This window comes from Aotus nancymaae, unplaced genomic scaffold (assembly GCF_030222135.1).
Source record: "Aotus nancymaae isolate 86718 unplaced genomic scaffold, 86718_ANA_hifiasm-v0.15.2.pri h1tg000003l, whole genome shotgun sequence".
NCBI lineage: Eukaryota > Metazoa > Chordata > Mammalia > Primates > Aotidae > Aotus > Aotus nancymaae.
The window spans coordinates 20,351,847-20,368,285 of record NW_026988414.1 but is presented as its reverse complement, the minus strand read 5'-3'; the positions used below and the strand labels follow the sequence as shown (position 1 = coordinate 20,368,285).

Genomic DNA, 16,439 nt, shown 5'->3' with positions numbered 1-16,439 from the left:
AGAGGAAACAAGAGTGAGGTGGGATTCCTATTTAAGTGGAATCGTGGGAGAGCTTCATTGGGAAGACCTGAAGGGGTGAGAGAGTACGCCGCTTGGCCACTTACGGGAGGAGCAGGTCAGCCAGAAGTACCTGGCAGGTTAGAGGAAGAGGAAGGGGTCTAATAAGATTGGATCCGGAAAGTGGGGGAAGAGGTACGGGAGGTTATAGAGGGCCAGATTCCATCAGGCCTTGTAGGCCACTATAAATACTTGGGTTTTCACTCTGAGTGAAATGGAAAACAATTGCAGGGTTTTAAGCAAAGGAGGAACATCCTTTGGAGTCTTAAAATGTTGGTCTGGCTATGGTGTGTGTGGAGAATAGCCAAGAGAAGTAAGGTGAAATCAAGAAGCTATTGCAGTAATCCAAGTGAGCCATGAGGGTGGACTGGACCATGGGGGCGGGTGTGGAAGTCATAAGATTAACATGTGTTTAACTCAAGCTGTGGCGTTAATTATGGCTTGCGTTAAATGCATCGCTAGTATGCTTCTGGGGTGGATTTTTCTACTTTAGATTTCGGGGAATGGAAGTGATGGGAGGGAGTAGGGAAGGTCTGAGGTTACTAAGGAGAGGGAGTCCCCTGAATCTGCATACCTCAAAGGTGTCTAGGCCTCTGAGCCTCTGGCGCAGCAATAATTCTACAGCCGAGCCCACTAGCCGCTTCCCAATGACCATGCGCAACAGGCAGGTGGGAGCCTATGGAAAGCGCGGACTTTCGGAAAGCCTCACGAGCGCGTTCGGGGAGTCCGGTTCGGCGCGTCTGCGCAGGCGCAGTGGTCCCCGCGGGCTTGCGCGCGCACTCGCTGCGGGATAAGCTTCTGGAAGCTCATTGCGGTGGCGTTGTTGCTGGTTGCGGATGCTGGTGCAGGTACTGGGTGTTTTCTGCCTCGAGTTTCGGGGCCGCGGCCGGATCGCGGGCTCCAAGGGTGCCCCTGGGGCGGTGTGGGGACCAGGAGTAGCCGACCAACCGGCTGTGCGCTGTGCTGCTGCTGCTGCTTCTGTGGGAGGTGCGCACTCCGCTGCGGGACGGGGCCGTAGCCCTCCCTCCATCCCTCTCTCTGTCCCTGCGCCTCTAGGGCACTGTTGACATTTCGGGCGGGATAATGCCTTGTTTTGTTTGTGTGGCGTGGCAGTGAGGAGGAGGCTCTCCGGTTATTGCAGGATTTGTAGCAGCATCACTGGCTCTGCCCGTTAGATACCAGCACTACCTCTCCTCCCAGTCGAGCTAACCAAAAATGTGTCCAGATATTGTCAGAGGACCCCTGAGGGGTGAAACCTGTCCTTTTGCCCTCCCTCCGGTTGAGATCCTCTGGCTGCGTCACATTTTCACCGGGCCTCCAGTGTAAATTCCCTGTAGACGGAGCCGAGGGTCTTCGTCACCGCGGAGCCCCAGTTGCCCAGCACGGCCCCAGGTACCTGGTGGGCGTCTAGTATTTGGCATAGGAATAAATGACATCATGCGTGCTGTGTGCCGGGCGCTGTGTTCGGAGATGGGTTATTGGTATGGTAATTGCATTGCGAGGCTCTCACAGCCTTCACTTGCAGCATTGTAGTCCCGCTCCGGCTGTATTGTCATTTCCTGGACCCTCTGTGAGGGTGAGGACCCTTTCGGGCTTGTCCACGCCTGGCCCCGCAGCTCATGGCCCCTGGTCCCGTTCCAGCGCATTGTGGTTGCTCAATCACTTGTAAAATGAATGAATGCATGGAACACAGGGCGGTCTGTTTGCAAAGGAGTGCTTTGGGATCAAGCGGAGCATCACACAAGAGGTGACAGTTGAAAGGAGTCAGGCTTTAAAGAACGAATAAAAGTTTGGTAGGAGAAAGAAAGCAACATTCCGAGGAGAGGGAATAGCCTTGGTGTAAAGGCTAGGATGGTATATACAGAGAGTGTCTGGGAATGGAGAGATGTTAATTTATAGCTGTAGTGTCAATCGGGTAGCTAGAGCTCAGCAGGTGAAGTCATCAGGCAGTATCTCAGATCACAAATGCATGGTCCCTGCTTGTGAACTTCATCGAGAGACAGTTTGGGGGCTGGTGAGGGACGATAAGCAAAGGAGTGATAAGATCACATTTTGCATATTAGAAGGAATTTTTTGGCTACAGTGTGAGACTGGATTGAAGAAGCCTGTACTTAAGCAGTTTCAGTAGGATAGAATGGAGAGGTTCTTAGGAAATAAATCGTCAGAACCTGGTTATTGATAATGGGAGAAGTAAGGAGGAAGAGAAATTTGAAAGTTAAATATTAAATTGGGCTTCTGAGTTGAGCAACTGATGAGAAATGTGTGGTCTTTCATTGAGAAAGCATAGGAGTTGTTAAATAGCTTTGCAACTGGGTCCGCTTGTAAACTTTTCCTGATAACGTTTTGCTTAGGAGGACTATTGAATCTGAAGCAACTGTTTCCTTTGAGGGTACCTTTTATAACCCTTAAGTAGCTACTCAGCTTTTGACTATAAAGACAGTTATCAGCCGGGCGCGGTGGCTCAAGCCTGTAATCCCAGCACTTTGGGAGGCCGAGGCGGGTGGATCACGAGGTCAAGAGATCGAGACCATCCTGGTCAACATGGTGAAACCCCGTCCCTACTAATACAAAAAATTAGCTGGGCATGGTGGTACGTGCCTGTAATCCCAGCTACTCAGGAGGCTGAGGCAGGAAAATTGCCTGAACCCAGGAGGCGGAGGTTGCGGTGAGCCGAGATCGCGCCATTGCACTCCAGCCTGGGTAACGAGCGAAACTCCGTCTCAAAAAAAAAAAAAAAAAAAAAAAAAAAAAAGACAGTTATCGGCTGTGCATGGTGGCTCACACCTGTAATCCTAACACTTTGGGAAGCTGAGGTAGGTGGATCACCTGAAATCAGGAGTTTGAGACAAGCCTGGCCAACATGGCGAAACCTGGTCTCTATTAAAAATACAAAACTTAGCCGGGTGTGTTGGTGGGTATCCATAATCCCAGCTCCTCAGGAGACTGAGGCTGGAGAATCGCTTGAACCCAGTAGGGGCAAAGGTTACAGTGAGCCAACATCGCACCACTTCACTCCAGCCTGGGCAACAAGAGCGAAACTCCATCTCAAAAACAAAAAAGAAAAAAGAAAATTATTATTTTAATATAGTAGTTGAGCAGGGTTGTTTTAGGCCTTTCCGGGTATGTGTGTGGAACCCAACCAAGAACTTTGTTTGTAGGCCTGACAACAGTTTGTTTTACTTATTTAATGCCTTAATATTTTTTCTTGACGGTTTCTGCAGGACTGTAAACTGGATTCCTGGAACCTTGATATTCCTGGCTGTGTATAGTGCCTGTTGCTGGACTGTACTGATACTCAACTAGAGTGTGAAGGGACTGGATTCTTCCTCCTGATACACAGTGCAAGCTGTAGTGCCCTTGAACAAGATGACAGCCATCTCACCAGACCCTCAAACTCTGGCCTCGACTGAACAAAATGAGGTCCCAGGAATGGTTACTTCTGGGGAGCAAGAAACTATTTTAAGAGGAGATGCTGCTGATGCAGAGTATTTCAGACAGAGGTTTAGGTGGTTTTGTTATTCAGAAGTAGCCGGACCCAGGAAAGCTCTGAATCAACTCTGGGAGCTCTGCATTCAGTGGCTGAGACCAGACATTCACACGAAAGAACAGATTTTAGAGCTTTTGGTGTTTGAGCAGTTCCTGACCATTTTGCCTGGGGAGATCAGGATTTGGGTAAAGTCACAACATCCTGAGAGTAGTGAGGAAGTGGTGACCCTAATAGAAGATTTGACCCAGATGCTTGAAGAAAAAGAAGGTGAGAGTTACAGATGGAGAGAGGAAGTGGGAGACATTGCCTCAAAGTCTGAAGGTAAACTCCTCAAAAGAAAGCAATTTACTGCTAAAGAGGAGTCTGAGTTTTGAAGTTGGGATTGGGTTTGAGTCAGCCCTGCCATTTACTGTGTGATTTTGGGCAAGCTGTGTAAACTCAGAATGTAAATTTTTTTTTTTTTGAGCGGGAGTCTCTCGCTCTGTCACCCAGACTGGAGTGTAGTAGTGCAATCTCGGCTCACTGCAACCTCCGCCTCCTGGGTTCAAGCAGTTCTCCTGCCTCAGCCTCCCAAGTAGCAGGGACTATAGGCACCCACCACCACACTCAGCTAATTTTTGTGTTTTTAGAAAAGACGAGATTTCACCACGTTGGCCAGGTTGGTCTCGAACTCCTTGACCTCAAGCAGTCTGCCCGCCTCAGCCTCCCAAAGTGCTGGGATTACAGGTGTGAGCCACCGTGCCCAGCAGAATGTAAATATTTTTATGTGTTAAAAAGGGATATCATCTTTCCTGTAGTTTCTTGTAAAGGTGAGACAAGATATATGTGGTGGATACTCAAGAAATACTAATTTCTTTCCCATCCCCTTCAAGAACACAAGTTATCTGTGAAAGTGTTTGGAGTCACAGGCAAATCAACCAGCTCAGGCCCTAATGTCTAGCTCCAGTGTGTGGACTAGCACAGTACTAGAGCAGGGCTGTCAGTGTCTTTGCTGATGGAAATGTTTCTGCACTGTTTTGCAATTCAAGTTAAGCACATGAAAAGCAGCTACTGCAAATAAGGAACTGAATTTTAAAAATCGAATTTAAAGTTTAAATAACCACATGTGACTAGTAACTATTTTATAGTGGAGTTCTACAGCCTTAGTGCAGGAAAACCTGAATTATATGCATATAATTACATATTATAAATATAAATGTATAAAATATAAACTATGAGTTACAGCGATATCATTATAAAATATTGATGTAAAGTGCTCTAGGGTGAATAGTCCTTTCAGGTGATGTGGCTCACCTTTTTCTCAAATTTGTAGCTATTCATGTTCTCAAATATGTTACAAATATTTGTATTTTGCAGTGTAATATACTACAAATACATTTTGTATTCCAAGTATATATTTGGAATATTTGGAAATATTGAGATAGGGAAATAAATAGTATTTACCTCCATATACGTAATTTGCCATCACACAGCTAATTAGTATATCTAAAATTTGGGTTTCCTGACTCCTGATTTGTCACTGCAGTGTTATGCTTCTACAAAATTAGGGCCTCTGTGTGGAGGCCCCTGCAATAAAGAATTGATTTGGGGCCAGGCGCAGTGGCAAACACCTGTCATCCCAGCGCTTTGGGAGGCTGAGGCGGTCAGATCACTCTCAGGTCAGGAGTTAAGAGCCGAGGTCACGCCATTGCACCCCAGTCTGGGCAACAAGAACGAAACTCTGTCTCAAAAAAAAAAGTTGTTTTCTAGGATTTGGTAGGGTATAACTGTTTTCTTAAAATCACCCCACTTTTCTATTTGATTACATAATTCTGATTCTTAATTTTTATTGATCATCTAATCACTAAAGTTGTGTAAAATTCTTTTTGTAAAAAAGTAGAGTTTGATTTGAAAAAATACTTCTTCTTCTTTGAAAAAGAGTTGTTGACATCTGAGGGTTTTTTATTTATGTTTTTATTTTTTACTGCTCCTTGTGGAGCAGGAATCACTCATAGGCAGTGTGCCCAGAATGGGCCAATCTGAAGGTACTGGATACATTTAGTTTCCATGAAGTTTTATTAGATGCCTCTTTTCTGTCTTTAGGAATCTGGTGGAGTCAGTTCTTGAGACTAACCTGGTGCTTTCATTCAGTTAGCAGGTTTGCATGACTCTTGTCACTAGGACTATGAAGAATGTACAGTTTGACCTTACTACATCTTTCAAATTAGAATACTTCCAAATTGGTTATTGTTCAAATTAACCAATTTTGAACAATATATAGAAAGAAGAAAACCAGTTTTTGTGAGCTTAGGATTGGAGAGGATTTTTATATGAGCTAAGGGGAAAAGCCTAGGTTTTCATAGGAAACTTTTATCTATGGCTGTTCTCTGTTTTAAAGAGTGGAACAATTTTTTGTTTATTCTGAATGACCTTCACCTACAGGTGCTCACAGCTCTTAGAACCCTTGTAATTTCCTGGGCGATTAGAGCAGTAAGAGTATCTTTTGTTAAAATATTTGGCCTTTTGTCCATGGTTCCTAAAACAACTCCTAAGCTATAAAGGGGAAAGACAGTCTTTTTGTTATTTATAACAAGCCCCTTTTAACCACACTTGAGTTTATGTTAATGAGGTGATTTTTGGAAAGTCCCTAGATGACCTTGGAATTGGGAGGGTGCTGGTTGCCAGGGGAATCAACCCTGTGCTTAGAGGGTTGGAACTCAGCTCCACCCCACAACCTGTCAGAGGGGAGAGGGACTGAAGGTTGAGTTGATCAAATGGCCAGTGATTTAATCAGTCATGCCTGTCTATGAAGCTTCCATAAAAACCCAAAAGGGGAGAGTTCCAGATAGCTAACCACATGGCAGTTCTGGAGTCCTGTGCACCCAGACAGGGCATGGAAGCTCCAAGCCCCTTGCCCTCTGCAGTGCCTCATCCATCTGGCTGTTCATCTGTATCCTTTGGAACACCCTTTACAATAAACCGGTAAATGTAAGTAAAGTGTTATGTGAGCCACTGTAGCACATTATTGGAACCCACGGAGGGGCTAATGGAATCCCCAGTTTGTATCTTGTTGGTCAAAAGCCCTGGAGGCTCAGACATGAGACTGGCATCTGAAGTGGAGGATGGTCTTGTGGGACTGAGGCCTTAACCTTTGGGAGCTGATTCTCCAGGTAGATAGTGTTAGAAATGAATTAGAGGATACCCAGCTGGTGCCTGTTGGGGAACCTACCACAGAATTGCTTGCTTGGCATGGGAGAAATACCCCCATATATCTGGAGTCAGAATTATTTTGTGTTGTGAGTATAGTAGGAGAAACTGACTTAGTTTTTTTCCTGTGTATCACTTATATATGTAAAGATTTTTAGTCTGAAGAATCCATTTGAAAGACTGGACTGGTTTTCTCCCCCTTCCTAGATCTCGTCTCTCAAGATTCTGTTTCCCAAGAGGAGAACTCAAAAGAGAATAAAGTGGTCGCTATTTGTCCCAATACTGAGTCCTGTGTAAGTTTCCTTTTGATGGTTTTTGTTCCTAAGTGAATACTTAACTGGGCTCCTTCTGAGTGGTATGAAGATATAAAAATAAAAGGCTTGGCATGGTGGCTCACACCTGTAATTCCAACACTTTGGGAAGCTGAGGCAGGAAGATCGCTTGAGCCCAAGAGTTCAGGGTTGCGGTGAGGTGTGGTCATGCCACTGCTGCCTTCCAGCCTGGCCAACAGAGCAAGACCCTTTCTTTAAAACAATAAAATAAAATGTAGTCTCCCTTGCAAGGAACTCATACCTCATTTTCCACACACAATTTTGTTTCAGTTCACAGAATGCCATGAGTCTGATTCTAATGACACAAAAACACTTAGAAAATTCAAGTTACCACTGATAAAATTAGATGGAAATAGAAGTTCATTTCTTTCTTTTTCTTTTTTTTTTTAAGAGATGGGGTCTTGCTCTGTCATCCAGGCTGGAAGTGGAGTGCAGTGGTGCAAACATAGCTCACTGCAACCTCGAAGTCCTGGGCTCAAGCCATCCCCCCTCCTCAGCCTCTCGAGTAGCTGGAACAACAGGCGTGCACCACTGTGCCCAGCTCATTTAAAGATGTTTTTTGTAGCGTTGGGGCCTTACTATCTTGCCCGGGCTGATTTTGAACTCTTGACCTCAAGCAGTCCTCTCTCTTGGCCTCCCACAGCATTGTGATTACAGGCGTGAGCCATTGCGCCCCGCCAGAAGTACATATTCTTAAATCTTAACATGATAAAGAATATCTTTGGCTGGGTACAGTGGCTGATGCCTGCAATCCCAGCACTTTGGGAGGCCAAGATGGAAGGATTGCTTGATCCTGGTAGTTTGAGACTAGCCTGGGCAACATAGTGAGACCCTTGTCTATGTAAAAAATTTTAAAACTTAGCTGGGCACAGTAGCACATACCTGTGGTCTCAGCTACTTGGGATCTGAGGTGGTAAGAGCTGTAAGGAGGAAAGATAATCTTTCACTTGAGCTTGGGAGGTTGAGGCTGTAGTGAGCTATGATTGTGCCACCATACTCCAGCCTGGGTAACAAAGTGAGACCCTGTCTCTCAAAAAGAAAACAAGATGAGGAATTTATTCTAGATTATACAGGTGGGCCCTAAATGCCATCACAACTGTCCTTGTTAGAGAGGCAGGAGGAGATTGAAAACACAAAAAGAAGGTGATATGAAGAGTTAGGCAGAGTTTGGAGTGATAGGGCCACAAGATAAGGAACTCTTGCAGCCACTGGAAGCAGGAAGAAGCCAGGAACAGACTCCCCGGAGCCTCGGAAGGGAGTGCAACTCTGCCAACACCTGGATCTCAGACTTCTGGCTTCCAGAACTGTGAGAGAACAAATTCCTATTTTGAGTCACCAAGGTTTTGGCAATTTGTTATAGCTCCCAGAGGAAGGTAATACATGTACCAATAGCTACTCTGCTCTACTGCCTCTCAAAAAGCATGCAGAGAATGCTGTGGAAAGTGTATTTCAAGAATTAGCCAGGTGTGGTGATACATGCCTATAATCCCAGCTACTTGAGAGGCTGAGGCATGAGAATCGCTAGAACTCGGGAGGCAGAGGTTGTAGTGAGCTGAGATCGTGCCACTGTATTCTAGCCTAGGCAATACAGTGAGACTCTGTCTCAAAAAAAAAAAAGTGTATTTTAGTGAGTCAGTATTATTGTTTGTAATTAATTGTGGAGTAATTGCAAGTGTGAGTATGTTGTTGAATATAGATTCTCCAAATGCGATAGAAGATCATTGCTGCTTATAATTGGAAGTTAAAAATTGGAATGTAGTTGCAGATATTATTATGTATTTAATTATTACCTGTAGTAAGCTTACATTAATTTTGCAAACTTAGGGTTTAGGAATGTAAATCATACCCTTCAATTAATATTTAATCCTAAAAATTGATGTGTTAGGGTGAACTTGATCAATGTTAGCATTCCAGATAATTCTTGTACAGTATTTAACACTAGAGACTGAATGGAAGAGGCAGAGATTGTGTAATACCCTTGTTCTGAATCACTTATAACAATCAGAGTGAATAGCCACTCTGTAGCTTACTTTGGAATTCTTAAAAACTTACATGCTATCAGAACCATTCTTTATATCCTATCCAGACCAGGCACAGTGATTCAGGCCTGTAATCCCAGTGCTTTGGGACATAGAGGACAGAAAATTACTTGAGCCCAAGAATTTAAGACCAGCCTGGGCAACATAGTGAGACAATGTCTCTACAAAAAAATTAAAAGTAAGCTGTGCGTGGTGGCACATGCCTATAGTCCCAGCTACTGGTGGGAGGATCACTTAAGGCCAGGAGGTTGAGCCTGCAGTGAACTGTGATCGCACCACTGCACGCTAACATGGTCAACAGAGCAATAGCCTGTCTCAAAAAAAAAATGTATTTGGGGTTTGTTTGGGAATAATCCAATGCAAAAGAACTCTTTGGTGTTCTAGGAATCTATAACATTGAATGATGTAGCTGTGAACTTTTCAAGAGGAGAGTGGAAGAAGCTGGAGCCTTTTCAAAAGGAGCTGTATAAGGAAGTGCTACTGGAAAACTTCAGGAACCTAGAATTTCTGGGTAAAGACACTTTTTCTTCATTTTCTAGCATTTAAACCTACGTCTCTCTTAGTCCCCTTTTATTGAAAGGTAAGCGCTATGTGAAGTACTTTGTTTTGGCTGAGGACCCAGGAGCTTGTAGGACTAATCCTAAAAACGGGTTCTGAAAATGTGCTTTTCTGCAGTGTGTCTTCTAGAAAAGGTCTTTGCGTCATTGAATTGGAAATGTAAGGCATCATTTTGATTTCATCAGTGGAATGCCTTTTCCCATTTTTGTCTCAAGTTCCAATATTTATATCTGTGTGTTTTGGTAGCATCTTTTATCTTCCCTGGAGAACCAGAGGCTATATATGAATGCTGGGAAGTCTTTATGCAAAACAGCCATTTTCTATTCTTTTTCTCTATGAGCAGACTTTCCAGTTTCAAAATTAGAGTTGATTTCTCAGCTGAAGTGGGTTGAATTGCCATGGCTGCTGGAAAAAGAAGTCTCAAAAGGCTCCCAGCCAGGTGAGTTGGTGAAAAGTAGACAAGGAAATGAAAACAGTTGTTTAGCAAGTCTGTTGAGAGGAGTCTTTGAAACGTTGGGCTGCCTAGATACTAAAATATAAAGATGGTTAGACAGAGCCCTTGCCTTCCTGGACTGTTCATTGTAATGGGGGAGTCTTGGTTTGGGTCCTCTGAATAGATGCCAGTACATGATTAGCCATGCAGGATGTTTACTGGGGAAAATTCAGTGAAGGAAATGAGGAAGGAACTGGAAGAAGCCAGGAGAGCTATCAGAGCATAATGCCGGTCTAACCCCTGTGAATGAGAACAGGAAGGAGGGCAGATTGGGTAGGAAAAGTCTTAGACTGAAGTGCAGTTCTAAAAAAGTTTAGGCAAGGCCAAACAGGAGTCCCTGCTGTAGTCTCCTGTCAGAGGATTCCTGTGTCTCAAAGAAATGGGCCTGTGTAAATATCCCTGTATTCCATCATTGACTAGGAGCAGCTCGTGGGAATTGGTGTGAATGTAGCATTGGATCATAGAGCAGCAGCAGGGGCTGTCAGGTGGTATCCCCACAGGAGGAGGTGTGAGCAGTGCATTTTTATGGACACGAGAGGACGGATCAAAACAGGAGTGTTAACAATGTGATGCATACTATATCAAGCACATGTAGAAGGAGCTGTGGGAATGAATATATAGGAGCAAGGTTTTAATTTGCATTTGAGTTGAATCTTAAGAATAAAAGATCAGGGCCGGGCGCGGTGGCTCAAGCCTGTAATCCCAGCACTTTGGGAGGCCGAGGCGGGTGGATCACGAGGTCAAGAGATCGAGACCATCCTGGTCAACATTGTGAAACCCCGTCTCTACTAATACAAAAAAATTAGCTGGGCATGGTGGCGCGTGCCTGTAATCCCAGCTACTCAGGAGGCTGAGGCAGGAGAATTGCCTGAACCCAGGAGGTGGAGGTTGCAGTGAGCCGAGATCGCGCCATTGCCCTCCAGCCTGGGTAACGAGAGCGAAACTCCGTCTCAAAAAAAAAAAAAAAAGAATAAAAGATCAGTAGAAATTTACTCAGTGGACAGCATGTATAATAATTCCATTTTTGTTAAAGGGAAAAAATGTACATATACACACATGCCTGAATACATGGAGTGTATGGATTTTTATTATCTGGGAAACATTAACACTGGTGATCTTTGAAAAATTAGGTTTTTTTGTTTTTTGTTTTTGTTTTTTTTTTTGAGATGGAGTCTTGCTCTGTCGTGAGGCTGGAGTGCACTGGCATGATCTTGGCTCACTGCAACCTCTGCCTCCCAGGTTTAAGTGATTCTCCTGCCTCAGCCTCCCGAGTAGCTGGGACTATAGGTGCACTCCACTACGCCCAGCGAATTTTTGTGTATTTTTAATAGAGATGGGGGTTTCGCCGTGTAGACCAGGATGTTCTCAATCTCCTGACTTCATGATCTGTCCACCTCGGCCTTCCAAAGTGTTGGGATTAAAGCGTGAGTCACCTGCCCGGCCAACATTAGGTTTTTTATACTTTCCTATATGTTATGATTTATACATATAAATACACAAATAAATAAATATAATTATTTATTCATAAAATATATTTTGAGACAGAGTCGCTCAGACTAGAGTGCACTGGGGCGATCTTTGCTCACTGCAACCTTCGCCTCTGGAGTTCAAGCGTTTCTCCTGACTCAACCTCTCACAGGCATGTGCCAACATGTCCAGCTAATTTTTTTTTTTTTTTTTTTTTTTAGTTAGAGACAGTGTTTGCCCTTGTTGGCCAGTCTGGTCTCTAACTCCTGATCTCAAGTGATCCACCCTCAGCCTCTCAAAGTACCAGGATTACATGTGGCAGCCACCATGCCCAGCCACGATTTATATATATTAAATTTACACTTAAAAAAATAAAAATAAATTACTACATGTATCTATACCTTGGTTTATCTCAAGGTAAAAAGCAGTAATCCATCTTGCTCTATTACATCTTCTCAACCATTTATTGTAGTCAACTTACTGGCTGTTTCTAGTATACAATTGACCCTTGAACAACATGAGAATTAGGGGCACTGACCCCCCATACAGTTGAAAATCCATATATAACTTTTTTTTTTTTTGAGATGGAGTCTCTGTTGCCCAGGCTGGAGTGCAGTGGCGCAGTCTTGGCTCACTGCAACCTCCGCCTCCCGAGTTCAAGCAGTTCTCCTGCCTTAGCCTCCCGAGTAGCTGGGATTATAGGCACTTGCCACCACGTCTGGCTCATTTTTGTATTTTTTAGTAAAGACAGGGTTTTACCATGTTGGCCGGGCTGGTCTTGAACTCCTGACCTTGTGATTCCCCACCTCGGGGATCCCAGAGTGTTGGGATTACAGGTGTTAGTTACTGTGCCCAGCCTACCTGGTGTTTTAAGTGGATACTTAGAGCATTCATTTGAGCTCGTATCAAAACCAACAAGAGGTGCCTATGAAATTATTACAGTGTATACTATGTACTATAGTTAATTTTATGCAGTTATTATTTTTTGAGACAGAGTCTTGTTCTGTCTTCCAGGCTAGAGTGTAGTGGCATGATCATGGCTTACTACAGCTTCTCCCTCCTGGGCCCAAGTGATCCTCTCCCCTCAGCCTCTTGAGTAGCTGGTACTATGGACACATGCCACCATGTTCAGCTAATTTTTGTATTTTTTGTAGAGACAGAGTTTCGCCATGTTGCCCAGGATGGTCTCCAACTCCTGGACTCAAACGCACTGTCTGCCTCAGCCTCCCAAAGTGCTGGGAATATGGGGTTGAGCCACTGTGCCTGGCCCAGTTATGATTTAATACTGTATCTTTACATTTGTTTACATTTCTCTTTACTGTGAATGGTACCAACTACGGCCTGTAAGTGTACATTTACGTTTTGATAAATTTTAACTTCATAGTTTGTATATATTTTATAGTAGTAAATGACAAATACACTAGTATCTATCTATATATCTTAAATATTTATGACATACATTTTTATTCTTCTTTAGACATTTCTAGGCTACACAGTTTGTCTGCAAGTTTTTTTCAAATTGTCACAAGTCTCCAAAAATTTTTCAGACATGTTTATTGAAAAAAGTCCATGGAGCTGCGCATAGTGGCTCCCACCTGTAATCCCAGCACTTTGGGAGGCCAAAGTGGGAAGACCGCTTGAAGCCAGGAGTTTGAGACCAGCCTGGGCAGCATAGTGAGACACTGTTTCTACAAAAAATTTAAAAATTAGCCAGGCACAATGGTGTGCGTTGAGGTGGGAGGATTGCTTGAGCCCAGGAGTTAGATAGATGTTGCAGTAAGCTATAATCCTGCCACTGTACTCCGGTCTGGATGACAGAACAAGACCCTGTCTCTTAGAAAAAAAAAATCCACCTTTAAGTGGATGCTTGCAGTTCAAATCTGTCTTGCTCAAGAGTCAACTGTAATTACATAAATAAAGGACAACAGTTGTTTTATTACATTTAAGTAGCACTTTGGATAGTACTTTAAAAAATTGATTCTAAAAGTATTTTGAGTAGTTCTAGCAGCATTGGTATGAATATATGTTTCTTCTCCAATAATCTTATGTAAAAAAAAAAAGCCTCATGTTGATATATAGCTTGTTTTAAAAGTTATTTACAACATACTGGAGAAAAAAGGTTTTGACAGATTTAGCAGAGTCAATGGACATAATTTATTTTAAAAACAAAACAAAACAAAAAAACTCAGCCAGGTGTAGTGGCTCACCTGTAATCCCAGCACTTTGGGAGGCTGAGGCAGATGGATCACCTGAGGTCAGGAGTTTGAGACCAGCTTGGCCAATATGTTCAAACCCCATCTCTACTAAAAATAAAAAAATTAGCCAGGCATGGTGGTGTGTGCCTGTATTTCCAGCTACTCAGGAGGCTGAGACAGGATAATTGCTTGAACCCAGGAGGTGGAGTTTGCAGTGAGCTGAGATTGTACCACTGCACTCCAGCCTGGGTGACAGAGTGAGGCTTTCTCAAAAAAACCAAACAGGCCGGGCGTGGTGGCTCACGCCTATAATCCCAGCATTTTGGGAGGCCGAGGCAGGTGGATCACGAGGTCAAGAGATTGAGACCATTCTGGTCAACAAGGTGAAACCCCGTCTCTACCAAAAATACAAAAATTAGCTGGGCATGGTGTTGCGTGCCTGTAATCCGAGCTACTCGGGAGGCTGAGGCAGGAGAATTGCTTGAACCCAGGAGGCGGAGGTTGCGGTGAGCCAAGATCGCGCCATTGCACTCCAGCCTGGGTAACAACAGCGAAACTCCGCCTCAAAAAAACAAGCAAACAAACAAAAAACCTCATTCACATTGATAAGGAACTCTAAATCTGTTAGGAAAATGTACTGAAAACTTGAATGGATCACCAACAAAATTTAAAATTTAAATAGCTTGTGAACATGAGAAAAATGTTCAGACTCACTGGTTAGCAATGCAGCATACATTTAAAGCAATGATACTATTTATTATTAATTAAATTTGCAGAGATTTAAAGAAAGATTATTTCACCAGAGATTAGTACTCAGGTGCTTCTGCTCATGTGTTGCGTAAAGCGGTATAGCCTTTCTACCCTTTAGTTTAGTAATTCTGCTTTTATGACTCTCTTCTTCAGGAAGCATTATTTGATAAAGGTTCAATAAGAGAATGAAGCCGGGCGCAGTGGTTCACGCCTGTAATCCCAGCACTTTGGGAGGCCGAGGCAGGTGGATCACCTGAGGTCGGGAGTTTGAGACCAGCCTGACTGACATGGAGAAACCCTGTCTTTACTAAAAATATAAAATTAGCCGGGCATGGTAGCGCATGCCTGTAATCCCAGCTACTTAGGAGGCTGAGACAGAAGAATCACTTGAACCCAGAGGCAGAGGTTGCAGTGAGCTGAGATTGTGCTGTTACACTCTAGCCTGGGCAACAAGAGTGAAACTCCGTCTCACACACACAAAAAAAAAGCAAAAAAAAAAGTAAGAGAAATCTATATGATGAATTATCATGTAACTGATTAAAATTATCTTTATGAAGAATTAGCAAATTGGATGCAGTGGCTCATACTTATAATCCCAGCAGTTTGGGATGCCGAGGTGGGAGAATCTCTTGAGGCCAGGAGTTCGAGACCAGCCTATTCAGCATAGTGAGACCCCATCACTACACATAATTTTTAAAAATTAGCCAGGCGTGGCTGGGCGAGGTGGCTCATGCCTGTAATCCCAGCACTTTGGGAGGTCAAGGCCGGTGGATCACCTGAGGTTGGCAGTTCAAGACCAGCCTGACCAACATAGAGAAACCCCATTTCTACTAAGAATTGCAAAATTAGATGGGTGTGGTGGTGCATGCCTGTAATCCCAGCTACTTAGGATGCTGAGGCAGGAGAATCGCTTGAACCCAAGAGGTGGAGATTGTGGTGAGCCGAGATTGCATCATTGCACTCCAGCCTGGGCAATGAGAGTGACACTCTGTCTCAAAAATTTAAAAAAGCCAGGTGTGGTGGCTGTGATCGTGCCACTGCACTCCAGCCCAGGCAACAGAGTAAGACCCTGTCTCTAAAAATAAAAAAAGTTTAAAAAGAAAAATTAGCAGTGTAATGGGAAATAATCATAAATGAAAAGAGTAACAATATAAAATGAAAAGAATGACAATACAAATTATACAGTTTTTCTGTTAAACTATATAGAAACATTGAAGGAAATACACAGAATTGTGTATTAGCCATGAGTTAGCTTCTAGGTAATATGATTTTGAGTAATTTTGTGTTTTATAGTTATCTGTTGAAAAAATAGTTTTATAAAAGTGACAGTGTGATCTCATGGTTAAAAGGATGTAGTTAATTAGCGAATTCAAAATTCTGAGAAGCGCATAATTAGTGAGAGTATAGTATTAGAGAAGACTCTGGAGATCATTGGACTTAAACCCCAGGCCCTGTCGAATTTATGTTTATGACAGTGAGGGTGCTGTGGGAATGCATTCTAGGTAGTAGTAAGTATTAAGATCAGAAGAATAGTACTGGAGCTGCAGCATTGTAGGAGAGACTTGAAAGGATGCCTGATTAATATATCCAGAAGGCTGATAGGGCCAACTTGTGGTAATCTTTGAAAGTCTGTATTAATGGTGTTGCATATCTGTGACGTGTTTAACATTTTCAACAAAATTAGTGTTACATGCTTTGGGGAGAGGTGAGATAAGGATCAGGAGCATGGCCTTTGGATTCAGACTAAATTAAAAATCTGTCTCTATCACGTATTATACTTGTGGCCTTGGGTAGGCTACTTAACACTCTATGTGCCCAGTTGTCACATACACAAAACCAGGATGATAGTAAGACCTACTTCATAGGGTTGTTGTG

At 43.4% G+C, this 16,439-nt stretch overlaps 1 protein-coding gene across 3 annotated transcripts in view; it reads left to right on the top strand.

Annotated features, from left to right (window-relative positions):
• The first annotated feature begins 828 nt into the window (after positions 1-828).
• ZNF483 (zinc finger protein 483) overlaps positions 829-16,439 on the top strand; it is a 28,316-nt gene continuing 12,705 nt past the window's right edge. The window contains exons 1-5 of one of the 3 annotated variants that reach the window (XM_012439112.2): positions 829-905; positions 3,279-3,811; positions 6,938-7,023; positions 9,486-9,612; positions 10,003-10,098. In XM_012439112.2, the coding sequence (XP_012294535.2) occupies positions 3,424-3,811; positions 6,938-7,023; positions 9,486-9,612; positions 10,003-10,098 (697 nt within the window). In that variant the 5' untranslated portion in view covers positions 829-905; positions 3,279-3,423. Of the gene's footprint in view, positions 906-3,278; positions 3,866-6,937; positions 7,024-9,485; positions 9,613-10,002; positions 10,099-16,439 lie in introns of all 3 variants that reach the window. The other 2 variants (XM_012439111.2, XM_012439113.2) reach the window with 2 other exon arrangements.